The sequence below is a fragment of the Ruditapes philippinarum genome, unplaced genomic scaffold (assembly GCF_026571515.1).
Source record: "Ruditapes philippinarum isolate M1 unplaced genomic scaffold, ASM2657151v2 ctg1779_1_1_1_1, whole genome shotgun sequence".
Taxonomy (NCBI): Eukaryota; Metazoa; Mollusca; class Bivalvia; order Venerida; family Veneridae; genus Ruditapes; species Ruditapes philippinarum.
In genome coordinates this window covers 104708-129277 of record NW_026852234.1, presented here as the reverse complement: position 1 = coordinate 129277, position 24570 = coordinate 104708, and the positions used below count along the sequence as shown (strand labels likewise).

At 32.0% G+C, this 24570-nt stretch overlaps 1 protein-coding gene across 1 annotated transcript in view; it reads left to right on the top strand.

Moving 5' to 3' along the window:
* Nucleotides 1–24570, top strand: part of LOC132753429 (E3 ubiquitin-protein ligase MARCHF6-like) — a 39421-nt gene that overhangs the window by 5190 nt on the left and 9661 nt on the right. Inside the window, exons 2-18 of the mRNA XM_060743901.1 lie at nucleotides 4304–4400; nucleotides 5719–5792; nucleotides 6469–6612; nucleotides 7015–7087; nucleotides 7991–8141; nucleotides 8857–9031; nucleotides 13885–13946; nucleotides 14335–14367; nucleotides 14779–14830; nucleotides 17571–17629; nucleotides 18161–18300; nucleotides 19166–19203; nucleotides 20404–20455; nucleotides 21163–21346; nucleotides 22563–22769; nucleotides 23519–23588; nucleotides 24389–24570. Coding sequence (XP_060599884.1) covers nucleotides 4304–4400; nucleotides 5719–5792; nucleotides 6469–6612; nucleotides 7015–7087; nucleotides 7991–8141; nucleotides 8857–9031; nucleotides 13885–13946; nucleotides 14335–14367; nucleotides 14779–14830; nucleotides 17571–17629; nucleotides 18161–18300; nucleotides 19166–19203; nucleotides 20404–20455; nucleotides 21163–21346; nucleotides 22563–22769; nucleotides 23519–23588; nucleotides 24389–24570 — 1793 coding nt within the window. The remainder of the gene's footprint in view (nucleotides 1–4303; nucleotides 4401–5718; nucleotides 5793–6468; nucleotides 6613–7014; nucleotides 7088–7990; nucleotides 8142–8856; nucleotides 9032–13884; nucleotides 13947–14334; nucleotides 14368–14778; nucleotides 14831–17570; nucleotides 17630–18160; nucleotides 18301–19165; nucleotides 19204–20403; nucleotides 20456–21162; nucleotides 21347–22562; nucleotides 22770–23518; nucleotides 23589–24388) is intronic.

Sequence of the window (24570 nt, the reverse complement as noted above, 5' to 3'; positions counted from 1 at the left end):
TATACATTCTTATCGATTTACAATAAACAGTAACGTTTACGGAATTTACCGACTATGGGGTCAAATGCAAGAGTGCCAGGTCAATGTTGTTGGACAATACCTCGACTGATTTACACATGAGCAAAGAAATGGCATGCAATAACATAAATGCTTGAAATTCATGTAGGTCAGTTGTGTTTACATTTCAAAGCTTGGTATCTTCAGGAAATTGAAGCGTTGGTAAAAAATTGACTTTTTTAAAACGTTATGAAATTCTATTCAAACTTGTTCACGTGTTAGACACTTAACCGTCTCATACTAATATAAGCAAAAATTTAATACTAATTCTTGTAATAATTAATATTTTTAGTTTTTAATATTCAGGTGTGGAGAAGGGCGGGGTCTACACTCCAAGTGTCTGTGGTTAAAACCTGACAACAACACTTCTCATTGTCAGATTTGTCTTGTTAAACTTTTCTTCAAAATTTGCCCCTTATGAACTACCCGAAATTTGAACATGAAAGTGAAATTGACATCGCTGCGCATTTTACCAACCACATTCAGATTTACAATAACAGATCTTTATGTATCACACAGCGCTTGTCGATAAATTTATTCCTGGCCTCTTCGCATAACTTAAATTGAAACCAAATTGGTGATACACAGTTACTTCTGATAATTTACTTCAATTAACACACATATGTGCAGACTATGCAGTTTCGTTGGACATAATGCCCCTGTAATTGAATTAATTTGTCAATGTAAACATAATATATTTAGCAATTAAGGATAATCAATACTACACTGTATTATATGGTATATAATTGTGGTACAACTACCTCTTTTTATTCAGCAAGTTTAAAAAGTTTAAAGTTGAATTGGTTTTATCACAAATTTACATGCATATTAAATTTATTAATACAAAAGTAAATTGCTCAATACAGATATGTGTAATGTTATAAAATTTGTACCATATGTGTTATGTCTTCTACCAATCAACTCTAATTCATGATTATAAAGTTTATTGACTGATCTGAATACATGATGTCATAAGACAAAGATGACGTTGTCTCCAAATGACGTCGTCGACGTCAAGTAAAGCTATAATTTAACAAGTAAAGCTAGGCTAAGCATTAAATTGTCAATATCACAATATGCATGTTGTTTCAGATCTCTACAGAATTTAAATCTAGATATTGAAGCTTTGTTTTGTTTTAAGCAGAGCTACAGCATTAAAATTTAAAATACAACATTAGTTTAAGATGTAGATTTCAAATTTGAATAACAGTTGACTAGATTTTTTAGGCCCAGTGAATCACATACTTGTATTTACAGCTACAGCTATAAAATTTCACATGTTAAAACGATGTTTCATAAAATAAAATTAATTACACATGTACATTGTAATGCTAACAAAATATTCATTACCCAGTATCATTAATTTTATTGAATATCCATGTACTAAATCAAAATTTCATAACTAATTTAAAGGGCAAATATATACAGGATTGATTTATAGTACATGTACATGTATATGCACATCTAAGAAAAAAATTGAAAAAATTGAATAAATACAAGAATGAAGCCCAGATTAATAATTTAATGTTTAATAAAATTACCTACTGCTTACTGCTTAGATATGTTAAAAAATTATAATGGATAATTTAATGATAATAATAAAAACCACCATATTTTCTTGATTTAACTCAAGTGATGTGTATTATTACATTTATATTTACATATAAGTAAAGTTACATACATTATTACATTTAATTAAATGTATATGTAACAGTAAGAGATATATCATTAATATTATATTTACATGTAAATAGTGAAAAGCAACCACTTTGAAGACAAGTATAAATCAAGAAAATTTATTAATAAATTATCATTTTTCCATTACTATAGCATAATAAAATGTACTATTTTTTTCTAATTATTCAAAAAGTACCAAACAATTTTCAAATAAAAAAAAACAACTTAATACCTTAAGTTTCAATCTTTTGTTGTTGGTAAAATGCATTAAGTCTACTATTAAAAATTTACTACAATAAGATAAAAGCAATAAATAAAATTTACCATTATTTTGTTAATATCCAAACACACTGCTGAAGGGAAATTTTAAAAAATCACTTTTAAAACCAGGGTTGAATAATTCCTTGTTAATGCATTATATCATAAATGTGATCTTTATTTGTTATAAATTTATTTTAAAATGAAACACACTGCTTTATTTTGATTTTTCCTTTCAAAACACTGAGTTCAACAATTTCTTGTTTATACATTAAACTAATGTGGTCTCTATATAAAAGTATGTTATAAATGTATTCAAATCTGTTCCATAAAAGTGGTATTAAAAGTGTTTTTCTTTTTATATGTTTGTAAACTTGCAGCTACATGAAGTGTTTAAAGTACCAAATGTATTGAAAACAGATTGAAATATTAATGAAAAGATTATATTGCTCCTGGCTGGGTGTCACTTTTTGCCTTACCATGTTTGATAATCCCTAATCCTTATGTTTCTACTATAAAGTCAGGTTTTAAGTGGCAAAGGATTTTCAGTGTCTTACAATGTACAAATTTTAGGTGTCGAAAAAAAATTGATATGTTAATATTTGTTGATTTTTATTAAAAATGAAATTTAATTTGTTACAAAATGATTTTTTAAAGTCACATCAATGTGCATGTATAAAAAACTGAATTTGTTTTAATTGTGATTTGTGACTTTTTTAGAATTTGAGGGAATTTTTTAAAAATTTGAGGGAAAGTTTGGAAAAAATTAGTGTCATAATTAGTGAATAAACTTCCAACTATTAAAAGAGCAGTGGAGCTATCCAACTTTTGGGAGAATAAACACCATGGCTTTGCAAAAAGGGAAGGAAAACTTGATGTTTTAGTTGAAAACTGCATTATTTTAAAGAATTTTCTTGATGTTATTAAATCATTTGAATTTTAGGTGAAAACTGCATTATTTTAAAGAATTTTATTGAGGGAAAAACAGGACTTAAAATGACCCTGCTATAGAAGTGGGGGAAAAAGCCCTGCTACTCACTCAGGTGTTATCTTAATACTGACACTTTTTATGCATTTGTATGCAGCGTCTTACATAATGATTATTTATATCTCATTTATTACTGATTTGATAGTCATACATTGAAACCGCAAAGTATGAAATATTACATCTAGTTTATTCACCAAATTGGACGGTGTCAAATATTGACCAGTTTACAGCATAGATAGACTTCCCCAACTTCTTGAAGGGAGACTATTCAGGTGTAAAATTAGTTATGAACTTTTTCCACCAGTTCAAAAATTTGTAAATAATCTTTTAAATCAGCTGGGCAGGAATAAAGATTAAGTAATCCTTATTGATTTTCATTAGTAGTGTGAGTGAAGGAATTCCTTGTAAAAGTGTTGTATGTGAAAATAGTGAGATGTTACAATAAGAATGTCTGATAACTGGACCTTGATATAAATTAACATAAAAGTAATTTGTGTGTTCATTTGAAAGACTGAATAGAGTTGGTTCATTTTGTGAATTTGAACGTTGGAGCATGAATTGAATTTTGTAACATAGCTTTAAAAAGTAGGTTTTTCTATATTGAATGTTGATCAATATAATAATAAACCTTTGAATTTTGTGAAAAATTTAATGTGATAGTGAAACAGGAAGACTTAAATTAAATGAAAGGATACATTAAAGGAAAAGGGTACATTAAATGAAAGGATACATTAAATGAAAAGATTTATTAAATGTATTAAATGAATAGACACATTAAATAAAAGGATACAAACAAATTATTTAATAAAAGAAAATGTATCACACATGATATGGCTGGGGATTTGTATTTAGATACTTCCCAAGGTAAAAATGTTTCTTATTCACATATTAATATATAAATCATGTGTTAAGATAGTAATAACTATAACATGTATTTATGTATTGTTTAATTAAAAGCTATTATATGGTATGTACAAAATGTACCAAAGTGTTTCTAAAACTTAAAGCAACACACCTGCAGATTCATGCAAAAATTTTACATGAAAATTTATAAAGCATGCAAATGCTTATAAACATGTAGGCATGGTCCTTTCAATTAGATGATTTTTGTGTTCTGCTTCTTTGAACCTATTAATACCCATGTCTTATGTGTAAGTACTGTATATATTTATCTTGTATGCTATTTTTACTGCTCAATTAAGTAACTGTTAAAATATAGCCGGCAAGCGCATGTATTTAAGTTGGATGGACATTATTTAAAGAGATTATAGTTGTCATCATTATATGATATATATGTTTATATTATACCATTTATAATTTCAGATATATGTCGTGTGTGCAGATGTGAGGGGACGTCAGATAAACCTCTGTATCATCCATGTGTCTGCACGGGCAGTATCAAATTCATACATCAAGACTGGTAAGAATTACATGATTTTCTTAGCGTTCTTAATAATTTGCCAAGTTGACCAGTATAGTAGCAGGCCAACTCTGTATGTCCAATCCTTGTGTCCTGAGTTCAAGTCAATACAGTAGTTCAAACATCAATCTCTTGATTGCAAGCTACAATGAAGACATGCATGTGTCAAGGTCAGATTGCATGCCTATGAAGTCTTATCACACCCTATGCCAGCATTGTTATCATTTTGAAACTGTCCATTGTTAGTTCATTGGGCTTCCATATTAAAAAGTTAAAATTGAGAAGCAGTATTGAGGTTGATCCTTGAGGTGAAAATACACCAAATATAGAGTATTGTTACTGAAATTTTAAACAAACTTGTATGAATAACTACAGTTATAAACATCAGCTTTACTAGTTTTGACAGATACAGTCAATCCAGTGTTAATGGCCAGCTCCTTCATTGACTAAAACTAAAAAAGAACAATGTAATTTTCAAATATAGACCACTATAAAGGCCATATTTGCTCCTCCCTTGGATGACCTTTGTTCACAAGTTTGACTGTACATGTACATACTTCTGTATGTGTATTGAATGTTATTCCCTGAAGACCGCAGGGTATTGGTACGCGTTTAACTTTTGAGGCACGGAGAAGCACGTGACCTGTTTTCGGTACATGGAGGAGCATGTTATCTGTAAACCGTACACGATTGGTTAATTGACCTTTTCGAAAACCTAGCTAAATACCTTTTGCCGGTTACGGATTTACCTGCAGGGAATTAGTCTGAAGTACTCCTAATTAAGAACAAAAAACTATAACGTGATATTTCTAATTTTCTATGATTATTTTACCGTTTAAGGTGGAAAAACTTAAATGATGTGTTTGAAAATTATCAAATTCAATGTTTCTTTGATGTCTATCTCAAATTTTACAAACAATAAATTGTTTATACTGAAAATTTACAAAATTAAAATATTCGTAGTGGCATCTGCCATAATAAATAGAGATATTTTCTGCGTAAACTTGTGTGTTTACTTTATTTATTTTTTGCTTGGAATTATTCATATAATGGTAGTCCTTTTAGTAATTTTCTAAAAAATATATAATTGTTTTATGTTCGACCTTCTCCAATCTTCAATGGTCACCAGTTTCCAAAGACCTTCTTCTATATTGATCGTTAATTCAATTGTCAACAAAATTCCTGATACAAACGTTGAATCCCACCCCCAAAAATAATGTTGAAAATAGTTAAATGAAATATCTTTATATCATTAAAATGTTCACCGCAGGAAACCATTTTACTTGTCAATATTTTGTTTTATATTTTCTGTCTTCAGTCTGGTACAATGGTTAAAATACAGCAGAAAGGAGTTTTGCGAACTTTGCAAACATCGGTTTGCTTTTACACCAAGTAAGTTCTTCAATACTTTCTATGTTGAAATTCCCTTGGGTACCTGTTACATTCAAAGTTTAGTTTGGTGACAAAAATAGAAATAGATTTTCTCTAGAAATGTTCATCATTGTTGAGTCCGGTGAGATAGTTGTCATTCTGATTAGGCCCTTTACTGTTAAAATTATGCAGTCTGACCAGGTTCGTTGGCTGATAAGTATAAGTGTTTCGGTATTAAGGTCCTGTAATTTTATTATGTATATTTCAGTGTACAAGGCTTTACAAAATCCAATATAAACAGGTAACAGTGAAGTATACAATATGTAAGAAACTTGCTTTATAAGCTGGTCTATTCAAAGAATAGGTAAATCTGTTGTACTTACCCAGGCTTCAGCATCACACTGTTAATTTTTTGCATGCAAGATGGTACCTTAAAAACTACTGAAGGGAATGGGTTTAAACTTCCCACACTTATTTAAGAACATAATTGAAGGTCACTCTCAAATGCTGATTACTTAAAACATTCATTTTGATAGAATTATGTACCTTTTTAAACTTCGAAATTTAACATTATCCAGACTCGTGTCAACACTGAGAATAGTTGAGCATGCTGTCCTATTGACTGTTCTTGTTTGTTTGGAAACTCCCTATGTGATAAAGTATCAAAGATATAAATATTGCTTGTTTCATGTTACAGTTTACTCACCAGATATGCCAAAGAGGTTACCTATAAAGGATATAGTGAGTGGGTTGTTAGGTAGTGTAGGAAAAGCCGTCAGATATTGGTTCCATTATACACTCGTCACGTTTGCCTGGCTTGGTGTTGTTCCATTAACAGCTTGTAAGTTGATGTATTGTCTTATATGATGGATATGTACTTGTTGTACATAATGAGGATTATGAATAAGGATTATGAGAGCACTTGCCGGTGCCTAAAATAACTCACAGAGGCATCAAACATGACACAATTTATACATTATCTAACATTATTACAACAGAAGAGTTTGATAATCAAAAATTCCTCTCATAAAAATTAAATAACTTACTTGAATGTTCTCTTTTAAATTTTCTTTTGCAATATATACTTCTTTTCTATGATATATTTATAATCTTTAATGTGTTTTTTTTTGCAAATTGGATAATTTTATGTGCTAAAAATATGTACATTTGTATATTATTATGTGCATGATGATGAAGTATGTATAAATATAAAGTGTACCCTACATACTTGTTTTATTTCTAGGTCGTATTTACAGATGTCTGTTTACTGGATCTGTGAGCTCATTATTAACATTACCACTTGATATGTTATCTACGTAAGTATAGATTTAAAATTTAAATACACTATCAAAACACGGGTCTCCGTGGCTAAATGGTAGAGGCATGCATTTAAATGGTAGGAAAACCCAGGGTTTTCATTAGTGGAAGTTTGGGAGTCACTAACATCTTGACTTTGGCTTGTGATTTCCAAAATGTAATGCTTTTCCTTCTTTACACATATATTGTGACTTTTAATGTGAGACATTTTGCAGTCTCTGACTTCCGTATTTTGAAACTTTATGGAAGCCATGAGGAAGTTACCTATCTAGCATTTGTAAGGTTCTTCTTCAGACTGTATAGTTTAAAAGTTGTGGTATGAAGCTTTACTGTGCCATGTAAGTTCACACTCAACATTCCTGAAACAAAAGCATAAAAACTTTTTTTTCAACCTGTACCGTGTCCTTTCCAGGAGGCCTGCTTGGTTATGTGGTTTACTTTGCTGATTTTAAATTAGTTGCCCATTACAACAGTGGGTTTGAATCTCATCAAGCACTTCTGATTCTTTCATGTAAGGAAACTATTAAGGTAGCTAATGGAACATGGGTGGTTCTACACAGCTGCCCTCTAGTCCCCTCTAATCCCTGAGATGGTGCATGAGGTCTTCCTCTACCAGTAAAGCTTTAAAGTTACCAAATATCATTTAGTGTTATCATGACTTGTAACCCAACAAAACAATTTACAGTCTGAATTTATGTAATAGAGTTTTTCTGCATATTAATAAAGAACAATCCTCATTTAATTCTTCAACATCAAAAAATTATATAGGGAAATTAAAAAATAAATACCACAAAACAAAATATTTACGCTTTATCTTTGCCACTTCCTTAACACAGTAGTTTTAAAGTATTACTGTTGTATTAAAAAGATTTATAAGCAAGAATTAACTATTCTATTTTCAGTGAAAATATTGCATCCGATTGTTTCCATGGTTGTTTTGTTGTGGCGTGTACATTATGTGCATTTATCAGCTTGGTGTGGCTACGTGAACAGATCCTGCATGGAGGAGGGCCCGATTGGTTAGAACAGGATGTGCCTGGTGTACAACAAAGGGTAATTAATTTGTATATAACTCGATAGTATGTTTTAGGCTCACAATGATATAATCATTTTACCACTTGCATAGCAAGACAGTTTTTTAAGCTGTGGATTGTTTGTTTTTTTGTTGTTTTTTTTCTTCTAAAAATTCTAAATATTTTTGATTTTTTTTCTATAAAGTTTATTCTTCCTCCTGTAGTTCTTCACTTTTTCAAACTGTTTTTGTAAGACCTTTCATGTATGAATGGATATTTTGTTGATGGTATGTGCTATAAACCTCTTTCTATATATTTGGTTTGAGATGACTGAAGCTTGAAATAAATTTTCTTAGTATTTCTCATAGCAAAAAGCCATGTTTTAAGCTTTTCCAAAACAACATTGAGGAGCTCTATCAAATTTATGTTTACATAAACTGTTTCCAGGTTGCCTTTGAATGTTTCAAGCCAGTGTGACTTCTATGTGAACTTTTGAAGAACTTGTTTGAGTTTTTTGTCGAATTAATTAGAATATACATTAAGAATTTAAAGAAGAAGATTGTTAAGTTAGTTGTTATATTCTTCAATGGTTGAAGGAGACTTGTGGATAATTTGCTTTCTGCTTTATTTGGTTACCATCTCAACATAATATATTATCAATCTAACTTTTTGTTATTTTATTGTGGAAAAAAATGAAGAAGAAATTCTTGATATAGTTCATCAGTTACAATTTAAATATTGTCCTGTCATTTCAGAATCCTTTGGATATCGGTGTTGTAAACAATCTTGTTGGTTTGGGAGGGGGCGGAGCTAGAGATGGAGCAGCCAATCAGAACAATCAGAATGAAGATAACAATGCCGAGGCAGCCAATGAGGGTGAAGAAGAGGTGGAAGAGGAAGGTGCAGATAATGGAAATAATGCTGCACAAGGTAATATATATTACTGTGATATTTCTAGGAAATAGTTTATGTTATCTATTTTGGGTGCATTGTTTTTAGAATGATGCCCGGTTAAAGTTTATATGTGCATCAATTTAATCACCTAGGTCTGAGTTATAAAGTACTAGGCCTTTAAACTATAAATTATACTTTATTGTACTAAGATGCAACAAAAGTTATCATCTATTTCAATTTTAACATCATCATGCTATGAGAATTTAGAATGAAATCAAAATTCATGACATCATTTTTGGCTTATTTGGTTCACATCTGACGTCACATTCATTTTTATGCTGTGCATATTTCCTGAAGTAATGCCTTTGACTTTCCTGTTTGTGTTTGTTTAAAAGGGGAATAGTTTAAAACGTGTTAGAATATACTTTATCATAAAAATCTGGAAAAATGGGAGATCCCTCGAGAGCAATTAATAAAGTGAATAATGGGAAGTGCAATATCTCTCATGGCTCTGAAATCCATATTTTTTAATTCTTAAGAAATGTCAAACATGTGTTTAATAATATTTCAATAATGGATTCAGTCCTTGTTAAATGTTTTACAACTGAAAAAAAGTAGGGCTGAACATACACTTACGTATCTTAAAAGTAGCAAAATGTAAACAAAGTACTAGTATTTTGATTTCCGTACATAATTCTGACTCACTGTAATTATACCAATTGCCAACAGAGCTAAAGATAATTCATGTAAGTAGCAAATGAGTATGTATTGTTACGAGCCAGGCGTAACGAGAAAGAAAAGCCAGCAACAAACTTGTAACAATAACAAATTTATTACAGAAAAATTATTAAAGAAAAAAAAATAAAATAACAAATTATCTTTACAAATACCTGAAGTCCAAATAAAAATTACAAATGTCTAGTCTGATCCTGGAATGATCCTTTTTAGCTCGACTATTCAAAGAATATGAGAGCTATTGTAGTCGCCCCGGCGTCGGCGTCGGCGTCAGCGTCCGCGTCGGCGTCTGCGTTGGTTAAAGTTTTTTGTAATGTCAAATATCTCAATTATTGCTTGAGATATTCAATTGAAACTTACAATACTTATTTATAGTAACAAGATACATCAGATTGACAAGTTGGATAACTCTGCCTACAATATTGACAGAATTATGCCCCTTTTTAACTTAGAAATTTTGGTTAAAGTTTTTTATAAAGTCAAATATCTCAATTATTGCTTGAGATATTCAATTGAAACTTACCATACTTATTTATAGTAACTATGTACATCAGATTGATAAGTTGGATAACTCTGCCTACAATATTGACAGAATTATGCCCCTTTTTAACTTAGAAATTTTGGTTAAAGTTTTTTGTAAAGTCAAATATCTCAATTATTGCTTGAGATATTCAATTGAAACTTACAATACTTATTTATAGTAACAAGGTACATCAGATTGACAAGTTGGATAACTCTGCCTGCAATATTGACAGAAAAATGCCCCTTTGGAACTTAGAAATTTTGGTTAAAGTTTTTTGTAAAATCAAATATCTCAATTATTGCTTGAGATACTCAATTGAAATTTAAAATACTTTTTTATAGTAACAATGTACATCAGTTTGCAAAATTGCATAACTCTGCCTGCAATATTTGCAGAATTATTTGCCCCTTTGAAACTTAGAAATTTTGGTTAAAGGTTACAGGTCTTCAAAAATATTTACTTGAAACTTTACACATGCACTTAGGGTCATAATTGGAGGGTCATAATTGTATGTCACTGACCAAGTTCCATAACTCTATCTTGCATTAAGGCTGATTCATATCCCCTTTTCTACTTAGTCTCTTGGTTAATGTTTACATGCAAGTTTTACATATCTCAATAACTATTAAAGATATTTATTTAAAATTTCACATATGCATTTAGGGTCATAATTGTAGGTCACTGACAAATATCCATTATTCTATCTTGCATTTAGGCTGATTTTTCTCCCCTTTTTCAACTTAGAAATTCATGGTAAAGTTTTGCTTGTAAGCTGTTATCTCAATAACTACTGAAGGGTTTGTGCCTTTTTATACCCCCGCACAACAAAGTTGTAAGGGGGGTATACTGGAATCAGCTTGTCCGTCCGTCCGGCCGTCCGTCCGTCCGGCCGTCGGTTTTTTCTTGTCCGCCCAATAACTTAAGATTCCTTTGACCCTTAGTCTTTATATTTGGCATGGAGGTTAGTCATGATTAGTAGATGACCCCTATTGATTTTGAGGTCACTAGGTCAAAGGTCAAGGTCACAGGGGCCTTGACTTCAAAAAGCTTGTCCGCCCAATAACTTCAGATTCCTTTGACCCTTAGTCTTCATATTTGGCATGGAGGTTAGTCATGATAAGTAGATGACCCCTATTGATTTTGAGGTCACTAGGTCAAAGGTCAAGGTCACAGGGGCCTTGACTTCAAAAAGCTTGTCGGCCCAATAACTTAAGATTCCTTTGACCTACAGTCGTCATATTTGGCATGGAGATTAGTCATGATAAGTAGATGACCCCTATTGATTTTGAGGTCACTAGGTCAAAGGTCAAGGTCACAGGGGCCTTGACTTCAAAAAGCTTGTCCGCCCAATAACTTAAGATTCCTTTGACCCTTAGTCTTCATATTTGGCATGGAGGTTAGTCATGATAAGTAGATGACCCCTATTGATTTTGAGGTCACTAGGTCAAAGGTCAAGGTCACAGGGGCCTTGACTTAAAAAAGCTTGTCTGCCCAATAACTTAAGATTCCTTTGACCCTTAGTCTTCATATTTGGCATGGAGGTTAGTCATGATAAGTAGTTGACCCCTATTGATTTTGAGGTCACTAGGTCAAAGGTCAAGGTCACAGGGCCTTGACTTCAAAAAGCTTGTCCGCCCAATAACTTAAGATTCCTTTGACCCTTAGTCTTTATATTTGGCATGGAGGTTAGTCATGATTAGTAGATGACTCCTATTGATTTTGAGATCACCAGGTCAAAGGTCAAGGTCACAGGGGCCTTGACTTCAAAAAGCTTGTCCGCCCAATAACTTAAGATTCCTTTGACCTACAGTCGTCATATTTGGCATGGAGGTTAGTCATGATCAGTAGATGACCTCTATTGATTTTGAGGTCACCAGGTCAAAGGTCAAGGTCACAGGGACTTTGACTTCAAAAACTTTGTCTGCCCAATAGCTTAAGATTCCTTTGACCCACAGTCTTCATATTTGACATGTATGTTGATCATGATTAGAAGATGACCCCTTTTGATTTTGAGGTCACTGGATCAAAGGTCAAGGTCATAGGGACTTTGACTTCAAAAAGTTTGTCCACCCATTAACTTAAGATTCCTTTGACCCACAGTCTTCATATTTGGTATGGATGTTGATCATGACTATAAGGTGACCCCTATTGATTTTGAGGTCACTGGGTCAAAGGTCAAGGTCACAGGGACCTTGACAAAAAAAAGCTTTTCTTCTCAATTGCTAAAGAATGTCCTGTCCGCAATGTATTGATTTTGACATTTTCACATTTGAAGCATGTAGAATACATAACTTAGCAATGCACTGGCTTAGTAACCTCAGATTTGGCAGGGAGGTTGTCCTTGAGCTCTAAATGGCCACTGTTGATTCTGACAAAGTGGTATGCGGGGGTATTCACGCCATGATAGTGGCAGTTCTAGTTTGGGACAATTTTATGCATTCATAATAATAAAGCAGTAATTTACTTGATAAAACATCTTAATAACAAGCCTTTGTACCTTTTCAGTCAAATTTATGTATTCATAGGTAATTAGTATTATTATACTCAATAAAACACCCTTGTGACATTACCTTCCAAATAGTCAAGCCAATACTGTATAATTAGACTCTCTCTAAGGCCTATTACATGAATTTATAAAAAAAAGTAGCCCTTTTGTGAACTTAAAAAATTTAACATTATCAAGGCTCTTTTACTATCAAGCACTTAGAATAGTCGAGCATGCTGTCCTACTGACAGCTCTTGTTTAATAGCACAGTTAAATCCAAGTTAAATCCAAGAACACTTTAGAATAAATTCCCACAATAAAATCCACAAGAATAATTAATAATCCAAGCTCCAATAAATCACTTAATTTCCAAGTTGAATAATACTCCAAATATATTGATTTCTAAAAGATCACTGATGACTTAAAAGGTAACTGATGACTTAAAGATAAGATTAATGAAAAATGTCTCCTTATATATATTAACTAAGAAGTTTCCAGAAAGGTCTATTATGTTCTCAAGTAATCATAATCTAGCAACTTCAACAATAAAGATCATTCCAGAAATTTCTATCTAAATATTTATAATGCATGAGTTTTCCACAACAGTTAAGAACCTTCTAGTACATACATGTAGTTTATGTTCTAAAAATAGAACAATGACAATATTGGAAATACCAACTGGTCAGATATAATCTATATACATGTAATATGTTGCATACATAACAGTATTTGCAAGATACTAAAAATAAAGTTTTTTTTGGGGGGGGGGGGGGGAATAAAAAATGATAGCATTTCTGAAGCATTATGAGTCTTTAAATTAAGCAGTATTCAATTTTTAACACAATGTGAAGAATTTTATGATGCTGAAGGAGGTATAAATAAATATAATTTCTTAGACTTGCACAAATATGCAGTTTTACCAGATTCAACATTGCCGGCTGATTAATTAAAACATTTTGATATCGAAATCCTTGGTAAAACAACAGACATTTCCAAGTTAAAATTTGGCAGGAGAAAAGGTTTAAGTAAAATGGTAATTGATGCTGTCTTAGATTAAAAAAAAAACAAACAAAAAAAACCCCCAACTTTTTAAAGGGATTAAGATATGTTAGCAATTTATTTAGTATGTTATTTTGTATATTTCAGATGACAATAATTGGAATCCAATAGAATGGGACAGGGCAGCTGAAGAACTTACCTGGGAGAGGGTGAATATATTAATTGATTTGTTAATTTATTATATTGTAGAGATAGCAACTACCTGTATAGAAACAGGCCAGTTTTCACAATAAAAACAAAAACTTTGTCGCCACAGATGATCAAAGGGTTTGATTAAGGCAAAAAAATAAATATTTTCTCCATTCATCATTGGGTATTTTATATCATGTGTTAAGTATTAAGTCTGCTTTGTCAGTGATGTCTACCTTTTGTTTGGGTTTGATTTAGGTGGGATGAAGGTCAATGTCATTTGACTTTTAGCTTGATTGTTGATGAATTGTGAGGCTTACATTCTAAACAAAAATATGTAATACTTTTATGTGAGAAATATTTTCTGTATGTAATATGTTTTAATTTATTTATTTTATGTCTTTGTAGCTTCTTGGTTTAGATGGCTCTCTTGTGTTCCTTGTAAGTACATTACCTAATTCTTTGAAGTTTTTGGGGGCAATTTATTTAGCAATAGGCCTCAACTGAAGTATTAACTAAGTAAATGTAGCTTTTTTTTTTATAAAATGGGTGTTTGAAATTAAAATGCTCTTGTAATGAAATTTTATGGCTGAGCTCAAAATTTATAAAGGAGTAAAAATTATGAATGCCCCAGTGAAAAGCTTTGTCTCTCATTATTTATATTAAAGCATAGTTTTGGTTTATTAGGAGCCCTTGTTTTTTGCCAGTCATCAATTTAAGAAGGTATTATTTAATTTGTATATTATTCCAAGAAAAGAGATTATTCCATAAAATTAATAAAAAAACACCCACATTATTATATTGTACATAGTTTAAACAACATATCAAAATGGAGAAATATATATTTTGCAGGAACATGTATTCTGGGTTGTGTCTCTTAACACATTATTTATACTTGTATTTGGTAAGTTTCTCAGAATAATTTATTTTTAGTTCACCTTAGCACAAAGTGTTCAAATCAAATATGAGCTGTTGTGGTCGATTTGTGTCCGTTTGTCTGTTATTGGTTGTCATTTCACACTTTTCTTTACATAAAATTTTATAATAAAATTTGACTGAAATTTACAGGAATTACCTTAAGGTACTTCTTTTATTAGAGCCAATATGCTGACCAGGTTTAAAATCAATTATAGAAAAGAAATTAAAAAAAAACTCTTTTCTCTCAGATGCTATAGGGCCCAAAGTAAAATATTTATCTTATAGCATGGTCTAGTACTCTTAAATTTTTTTAAATAATGTTACCTTTGAGGGTAAAAATTGGCTCTACTGGTACAGTTATTATTTAAAGACTTTGTTAAGTTGTATTAATCAAAGCCCCAGAGCTAAGTTTGTTATAACTGGTGTCACTTTAAGGGTTAAAGTTTGGTGTGTAGCATTCAATTTCCCTAGTGGACTGCTACAAAGTACATGTAATATGAGCCGCGCCATGACAAACCAACATAATGGGTTTGCGACCAGCATGGATCCAGACCAGGCTGCGCATCCACCCAGTCTTATCAGGATCCATGCTGTTGGCTATCAGTTTCTCTACTTGTAATAGGGTTTGTAAGCGAACAACATGGATCCTGATCAGAATTTGCGTATGCGCAGGCTGGTCTGGATCCATGCTGGTCGCAAACGCACTATGTTGGTTTTGTCGTGACGCGGCTCATATAAATCATGGTCATCATTGTCATAATGGCTTATTATTTAGGAACTTTTTAATAACTTTCACTCAGCGAAGTGACACGGGACACATTGGGCTTCTTGTTTTGCTTTCGGTTATTCATTAAAAAAATTATAAAAAAAATTCTGTTATGCCCCCACAAAGTGGGAGCATATAGCGTTGCACTTGTCCGTCCGTCCTTACGTCTGTCTGTCTGTCCGTCTGTCTGTACGTCCCGAAATCTTGTGAATGCAACTCCTCTTTAACCGGATGGCAGATTTTGCTTAAACTTCCAGGGATGAACAACCTTAATGTGTAGATAGTAGTAAAGGAAGGAATTTTCACTGCAACCAAATTTAACAGAATTATGGCCTTTTGTTGATTTTTTCACTATATACTATGTAGAAATTTTGTGAATGCAACTCCTCTTAAACCGGATGACAGATTTTGCTTAAACTTCCAGGGATGAACAACCTTAATGTGTAGATGGTAGTTAAGGTAGGAAGTTTTGCTGCGACCAAATTTAACAGAATTATGGCCCTTTGTTGATTTTTGTGCCCCCACGTTAGTGGCGGGCATTTAGATTTACCCTTGTCCGTCCGTCCGTCCGTCCGTCCGTCCGTCTGTCCGTCCGTCCTTCCGTCCGTCCTTCCGTCCGTCCGTTCACTTTTGTGTCGCACGTAACTCAAAAAGTATTTGACCTAGAGTCATGAAACTTTACAGGAATGTTGATCAGCATGTGTAGTTGTGCACCTGGGTATTTTCATCAGGAAATTTTTAGTATTTTCAGAGTTATTGCCCTTGACTTAGTAAAATTTTGCAATTTTCAACTTGTGTCGCACGTAACTCAAAAAGTAATTGACCTAGAGTCATGAAACTTTACAGGAATGTTGATCAGCATGTGTAGTTGTGCACCTGGGTATTTTCGTCTGGATATTTTTAGTATTTTCAGAGTTATTGCCCTTGACTTAGTAAAATTTTGCAATTTTCAACTTGTGTCACACGTAACTCAAAAAGTATTTGACCTAGAGTCATGAAACTTTACAGGAATGTTGATCAGCATGTGTAGTTTTGCACCTGGGTATTTTCGTCTGGATATTTTTAGTATTTTCAGAGTTATTGCCCTTGACTTAGTAAAATTTTGCAATTTTCAACTTGTGTCGCACGTAACTCAAAAAGTATTTGACCTAGAGTCATGAAACTTTACAGGAATGTTGATCAGCATGTGAAGTTGTGCACCTGGGTATTTTCGTCTGGATATTTTTAGTATTTTCAGAGTTATTGCCCTTCAGTTAGTAAAATTTGGCAATTTTCAACATGTGTCGCACGTAACTCAAAAAGTATTTGACCTAGAGTCATGTAACTTTACAGGAATATTGATCAGCATGTGCAGTTGTGTACCAGGTATTTTCGTCTGGATTTATTTAGTATTTTTAGAGTTATTGCCCTTCACTTAGAAAATTTTTGCAATTTTCAACTTAAGTCGCAAGCTTCTCAAAAAGGATTTGACATAGTCATTAAACCTTATGGGCAGGTTGCCCAGCATATTTTAGATTTGCACCTGGGGTTTCACTTGTGGATTTTTCCAGTATTTGTAGAGTTATTTCCCTTGACTTTGTAAAAAGATTGACAGAACAGTGGCGCGGTGGGGGCACCCGTGTCCTATGGACACATTTCTAGTTTCACTTTATACCATATAGAAATTTTGTGAACGCAACTCCTCTTAAACCGGATGGCAGATTTTGCTTAAACTTCCAGGGATGAACAACCTTAATGTGTAGATGGAAGTGAAGGAAGGAATTTTTGCTGCGACCAAATTTAACAGAATTATGGCCCTTTGTTGATTTTTTCACTATATACCATATATATGTTGTCAGTGGGGGCATCCGTGTCCTTTGGACACAGTTCTAGTTTTCTGTCTGACTGTTGAAAAAATTCTGCAGTTTGTTTTCATTAAATTTGGAAATTGATATCTTTATTGTACAATATGTTTTTTCAGCATTTTGTCCATATCATATTGGTCACTTTACAATGATTGGAATGAAGATGGAAGATGTGGTAATACATTTTTTATATTTTTAAAAATTCTAAGATTTTTAAAATGACAAATTACAATACATCCCCCCCCCCCCCCAAAAAAAAAAAGTTATGGCAATAGTCACAAAATAACCTTTGCAGATTGTGTTATGTACACTGTTGTGTTCCTTTTTTATTATAAAGAAAAAATAATCTATTTTATACTAAACCATATACAGTGCCTTTCATGGCTGATTCACTTGCCTTTCATCTTTAAATAATTACTGCAAGTATCGTTGAATTTGAATACTGCCAGTTATGTTGAATATTTTTATATGAGGAACATATTCCGTCTGGCTTACATACGGCTGATTGGTCAATGGAGGTGGCTAGTTGTGCCTGAAATAAAGCATTGAGGACTGGATTTCTTCTCCCACCAGTTAAATTGGGGAAAAAAAAAACAACACATTACAACTAAGGTTAGACATTAAACATGTAAACTGTAATAAAGGCATAAAAAGAAATAAACAAAATTAAGAGATCATGAGCTTATGATATTATTTATCATTTCAGGTTGAAGCATCACATTTTGAGGGTTTACTTACAACGTTGATAGGCTATGTTGTTATAGCATTCTCTCTGATCTTCTTGTATGCCATCTGTTCCTTGATCAGATTAAAAAGGTTTGTTGTCAATGATTCTTCAATAATTCCGTAAGTTATATAACTCTTACTTTGGTTTCAACATTAAACATATTTATGTTGGCATGATTATGATGAAAGTTTTAGAAATTACCTGCTACCTGGATCTAATTAGTACTGGTGTCCTATGTGAGGAAATGTGGTTGTGACACTAGTAGAGGTCAAAACAACAATTCCTGGGTTGAGATGCAGACATCTTAATCCTTTACCTTATAATTATATACGTGATTTAACGCAGAAGTTGCAGCACTTTGAAATCAGTTTTAATGGAAAAAAAAATCAGCGCAAAATAGTGATTTATGGCAATTTTGAGATGTCCTCTCATTGCCATGGTAACAGGAAATTTAAGATTTAGCATACCGTTACAAAGGCTATGTGGTCCAGTAAACATTTGTGCCAACTTTGATTAGTATGAAAGCATTTTTTATACTTTCATAGCATTTTGAACTTGTAACAGTTGCTTTTCAATGAAATCAGTCATTTTTCGCAAAATGCTTATGAAGTAATGGGTTAAGAAACAAGCCCATCTCTCCTGAAATCTTAATTTAGCTGCAAATTTTTTGCTTCTTCTTTCCCTTAAACAGACCCTTTCCAATCAAAAATAAAGACATATTTCCCCAATTCTGTACCTAAAAATTACTCCTACAAAGGCTTGAGATAATTTTCTTGCCGAGTCAATAAATGCAGAAAATTATCCAAGTGAAATTTATAATGTGCCGATGAAATAAATGCGAGTTGCAAAGATTATCAAGCCCAGACTTTTAAATTTCACATATTTTACTACAACCACCTATCAAAGCATATTCGGGGATCATTTTGATTTAATTTTTTTATTTTTGGGTTTTGCGGGTTTAATATGTGTTTTATGTTTAAACAGGTTTCCACGAGTGTTGGTCTGTGTTTTTGGTTGTCAAGGTGAATTTAAATTGGTTGTCATAGAATTGGGTTTTTTCCTTTTATATGTGGCCCGGGGGCTAGATATCTTTTCCCTGGGAGTGCTTATTAAATGTATTGTTTTTTGCATTTTTAAAGGGTTAAATTTTTTTTGTGAATTTTTTTAAAAACTTAGGCTATTTTTTAAAGGGGAGGAAAATGAAGGAATTAATTTAACAATACTGAATTTTTTTAAAAGGTTTAATAAATTGAAATGCGACCCTCTGGAGCTTTATATTATTTTTTTAAAAAGACCCAAAAAAACTAGTAATGAACTTACACAAATTTAATTTCATTTATCACATACCAAAAAAAAAGATTTTTGAATGATAAAAAAACCCATTTTTCATAGGTGCGCCTATATATAATGATACATTTAGGCGTCTTAAATTTTATTTTATAAAATGAAAATGATTGTTGTCAAAATATGCAGGGCCTCAATTACCATTTTAGGGGTGTGAAGGGGATGGATCAATCACTTATCTGTTCTTAACACTTTAACATCAAAATTGTTATTTTCAAAAAAAAAGGGTTAAAACTTTTAGTACCAAAAAAAACTATTTTAATTTTTCAGCCCATGTTTGACGCTACTTTTGAAAATCGTAAGACAAGTTTTCATGTGGCCCTGGTACATTATTTTATCCACGGGCTGTTGGTAGGGTGTAGTTTTTACTTCGCCTCATTTATTTTGTTACTGGGGGAGGTGCCCCGCCGGGCGTACTCGGGTTTTCCTAAAAACCTCAACGACCCAAATTTTAAATCCAATCAAGAGTTTGTTTTTTTTTCTCTTCTTCAAATTTATTAAATTTTTGAAATTTAAACTGACCCTTATTAATTTTAAAGTTTGGTAGGGGAAATTTGAATTGGTACCGTAAAAAACTGGGAAAATTTCAAAAATTCAAACATTTTTTCTATTTAATTTTCTTTTGACTTTTTATGTGTTTCTTTTCTGAAATTTTTACCAATATAAAAATTTAAGTAGCTTAATCTTTTTCAAAAAAAAACCCTTCGGTTTAAAATATTTAAGATGTTTTCCTTTAATAAAAAATCGAATCTAAAAACTTAAAAGACAAAATTGTTATATTGAGATGATACATTTTTCCAGTGTACAGACATACCGAAATTTTTTTGCCTTTTTGTTTTCATATTTGGTACATGTTTACTGAGCTTGGTTCCTGTGAGATAACAGAAAAGTGTTTCCAGGTTTCCTGCCATATAACGTCATGTTGTCAAGGTAGTACACATTATACATTTATAATGCATTTATGTTTAAGACAAATAACGCTTAAATTTGATATTTTGAAATGTAAAATAAACATCTTAGGAATATTCACAGAGAATAAGAGATTCATACATGGCAGAGTAGGGCCAGAAATTGATTATTGGCCACAAAATGAATACTGGTCCTGAGGGCTTCAGCCCGAGGGCATTATTCATTTCTGGGCTTCTTTCATTATGTGTATACAATCAATACTAGGATCAAGAAGCAAGTTTTATTTTCATATTCTCTGAAATAATGTATCAAATTGATTGAATTAGATTTCAATAAAACTCTCATCATAAATTCAAGAGAGTCGTGCTTAAAGCCTACTTTCACTTTTGTAGCGTAAACATTGTTTCATTTAACTGAACTTGACAGACAGATTTGATGTTTTTGTTCTCAAAACTGGTTTTAATAAAAATAGATAGTATTAAATTCTTGGATTGTTGTTAACAGATTTAACACTGGCATATATACATGTGCAAAGGTTTTATTTTTTCTGTCGACAGTTTTAAGTTTCTTATTCCCTAAACCTAGACAGGTTTAAAATTTTTATTCCCAAAACTGATTGTGATACACAGGTTTTGTGGTTGTTATAGTCAGGTATTTTTTGTTTCCAAAACATTTCTCAAATGACAAGAGTTGACTATACTACATGAAACCTATTTATGATATTACAGTGATGCACCTGTCAGTGAATTATCACTGGAACTGTTGTTATTACAAGTGGTTCTACCTGCCCTGCTAGAGCAAGGTCATACTAGGATGTGGTTAAAGGGCTTGGTGCGGGGCTGGACCCTGTGTGTAGCCTGGATGCTGAATCTACGATCATACCTTGTCGGGGACGTGCAGCTCGACGACCATGTAAGTTACTGCAAAATCATTATTATTGGCAGGGAACTAATACTTGTGTTTTTCATGGATAGGTCAATTCAACGGAATTTCTTTCATCTGCTGTAAGATTATTTTGCATCATATTATTTAAGGGTAAAATATCTTTTTGAAAAAAAACCAACAAAAACAGTCAACAAATTTAAGAACCCCCAAAAATGTTCTTTGTGACAAAACCACACAATTTTGTGCCCATGAAATTAAGTGAATTCACAGTAACTGGCTTGATCAGCTTCATATACATTTTTGTAAGTCATAGGCTGATTGTTAATATCTAACCGGAATATGAAGACGAAAATTTAACGTGGTCAAATAAAAGTATACAGTCTCTTCAGACTGCACGAATATGCGAGCTGACCTAGCACTTTACATGTGGCAAATGCTAATCTATTTCTGTTCCAGCAGGGTTAAGGATAAAAAATTTAATATTCACAATGTATAGCTTTTTGTTGACTTTTTGAAGTGAGTAACTGTCAAAGAAGTTTTGTTAGTTAAGCATGACTTTGTTGATATCGCAGCCTGTGGAGACCCTTATTTTACAACTTTAAATGTAATCTATATGTATATGGTGGGATATACAAAAAGAAGCATAACAGGTTTTTTAAATACCTCAACTTTAAGGTTATTTTACTAATATTTAGTCAAAATTAGTTGAAAGTTGGTCATTTGTATTATACTGACATAAATTCACTTGTTTAACATATCTGTGGTGGGGTGGCATTCTAAGGAAAGGAATTTATAAATGTGCAAAGATTTTGATTAACAATGGAAATGTGCATTTAAATTAAAGGTCCCTTATGATTTTGTTCATATTTTGCTCTTGTAGACAAGTTTTCAAGCATTTACCTGAAGTTCAGGTTTTTTTGTACTCCTGAAAGCATAAAACCAATTAAAATGATGCTAAATTCAGGGTTTTCAAGTTTTCTTACATGTTGCACTAGCACCTTGTGTATATTATTAATTATTATTTTTGGATGATGTTTACTGTATATTTTAGGATAATGTTTATTGTATATTTTAGGATAATGTTTACTATATATTTTAGGATAATGTTTATTGTATATTTTAGGATAATGTTTATTGTATATTTTAGGATAATGTTTATTGTATATTTTAGGATAATGTTTATTGTATATTTTAGGATAATGTTTATTGTATATTTTAGGATAATGTTTATTGTATATTTTAGGATAATGTTATACAAGGTGATGCTGCAGCAGCTCCCGCTGGTCCACCACCCCCACCTGCTGGTAACCATGGTAACAATGCCCCGAACAATCCTGTACCTCCACCAGGCCAGCCAGGGGGACTTGCAGCAGCCCATCAAGCTATGTTACAGGCTGGAGGGCCAATAGGCTTTCAATCATACAAGAGGCCAAATCTCTTTTATTTTAGAGTATGTTTGATTTGTTATTATTTTTCATATCTTGAGAAAGTTATAATTAATAGTTTATTTTAGTCAATTGAGAAGATTTTATTTTTTGTCTAATAAAGTCTTAAAGCAACTTAAAACCTTGCTTTTCTATTTAACTAGTACTGTTTATTTTACTACTTAAATGTCAAACAAGGTTTCAAAAAGTTTAAGGACAATGCTTGTATTGCCTTATAAGGAAACTACTACTTACTGAATAGTTCTAGGACTATCTTTTATCTAGCATTTAGTCATAATGGAGGTTTAATTAATCAAACTGATGGGGAAAAAATGTTGTTAATGTAAACAGTTAATACCAAATCATGTTTTGTGGCCCAGGATATTGCTCTGTCTCATATAAATTATTATTACCCCACATTTCGCATCCATGATGCAATCATTGTTTTGTATTTTAAGGTTTAACTCAGTGGTTTTTTGACATGTCGAAAGTGTCAAAAGTGTCATCAAAGATTTACTTTGCTCAAATTTGAGAAATATATGAGAAAATATTGATAAATGCTACACTATGAAATAAACATGTTTTGATATTCAAATAAGACAAAGTAAGAATTTCATAGATTTCAATAGATTATTGCAATTAAAGTATTTTATTCAAGGATGAGCAAAGAATATCTATAATACATGGTTGAATTATTTTGTGCATGATTTATGATGAATTATATGGTCATTATTAATGTTGAATTATAACCTATTATATGGTGTATTTATTTCAGATTGTGTTGCTGGTAGCTCTAATGTGTTTTACATTGTTTGCAGCCAGTGTTGTTTGTCTTATACTGCCAGGTTAGTTAGTGTACATTAAATCCTAATAGATATACGGTCTCAAAATAAAGTTTTCAAATCTTCATATATGGTCCATCTCATAATAAGTCTTATCAGTAATACTGTATAAGTGCTTAATTTTGGGACGTGAAAATATTTGTGAAATTTTCGAATCAAAATAATTTGCAAATTATTGAGCCAGCAACAGTTACATCAACTTAAGTAAAGTCTTTATTCATCATTTTACCATTCCATCGGTACACCAGTTAATATGTATATATATCCCGTTAAAAATAACAGCTTGTTGAAAACAAACCAATAATAACAAGATTTAATGTTTATTTAATATATCACAATATGAAATAGTAACAAAAAGGGTTCATAATAAATTGTTGTGTTAATATTATGGAAGTTCCAGAAATCATACTTCCGCAAGTATTTCTGCATGGAAAAAATTTTTTTGGACATTCGCAAACTTTTTGTGACGTTAAAATATTCACTTATACAGTAATAGCTTTCCGAAATTTTCTAAAAACATGTATAACCTGCTATATTTATTTGCCTATGTGACCAGTAGAGAGCCAGGCTAGCCTCCCCATCCATGCTATGCAACCAAGCTCTAAACAATGCTTGATTTTATATTATACTTTTACATATTGAATCCCCAAATTTGTTGACAGTTCTGTATTGAATATAGTAGGGAAAGTTCATAATACGTATCAAGATGGTTAAGAGAATTTATGAAATCTTCTGATCAATTACCTAAATGGGTTTTTAAAAAAATGCTGAAATTTTAAAAACTTCACTATTATATATTTCAGTATTTTTTGGCCGAAAGTTGATGTCATTATGGATGGGAGAAGCTAAAATTCATGAACTTTATACAGCTGCGTGTGGATTATACGTTTGTTGGTTAATGTTAAGGATAGGAACAGTGCTGTATAACTGGATACCACAGGGTACTGCGGCCATACTCAATAAACTTAAACAGTGGCTTATTTTG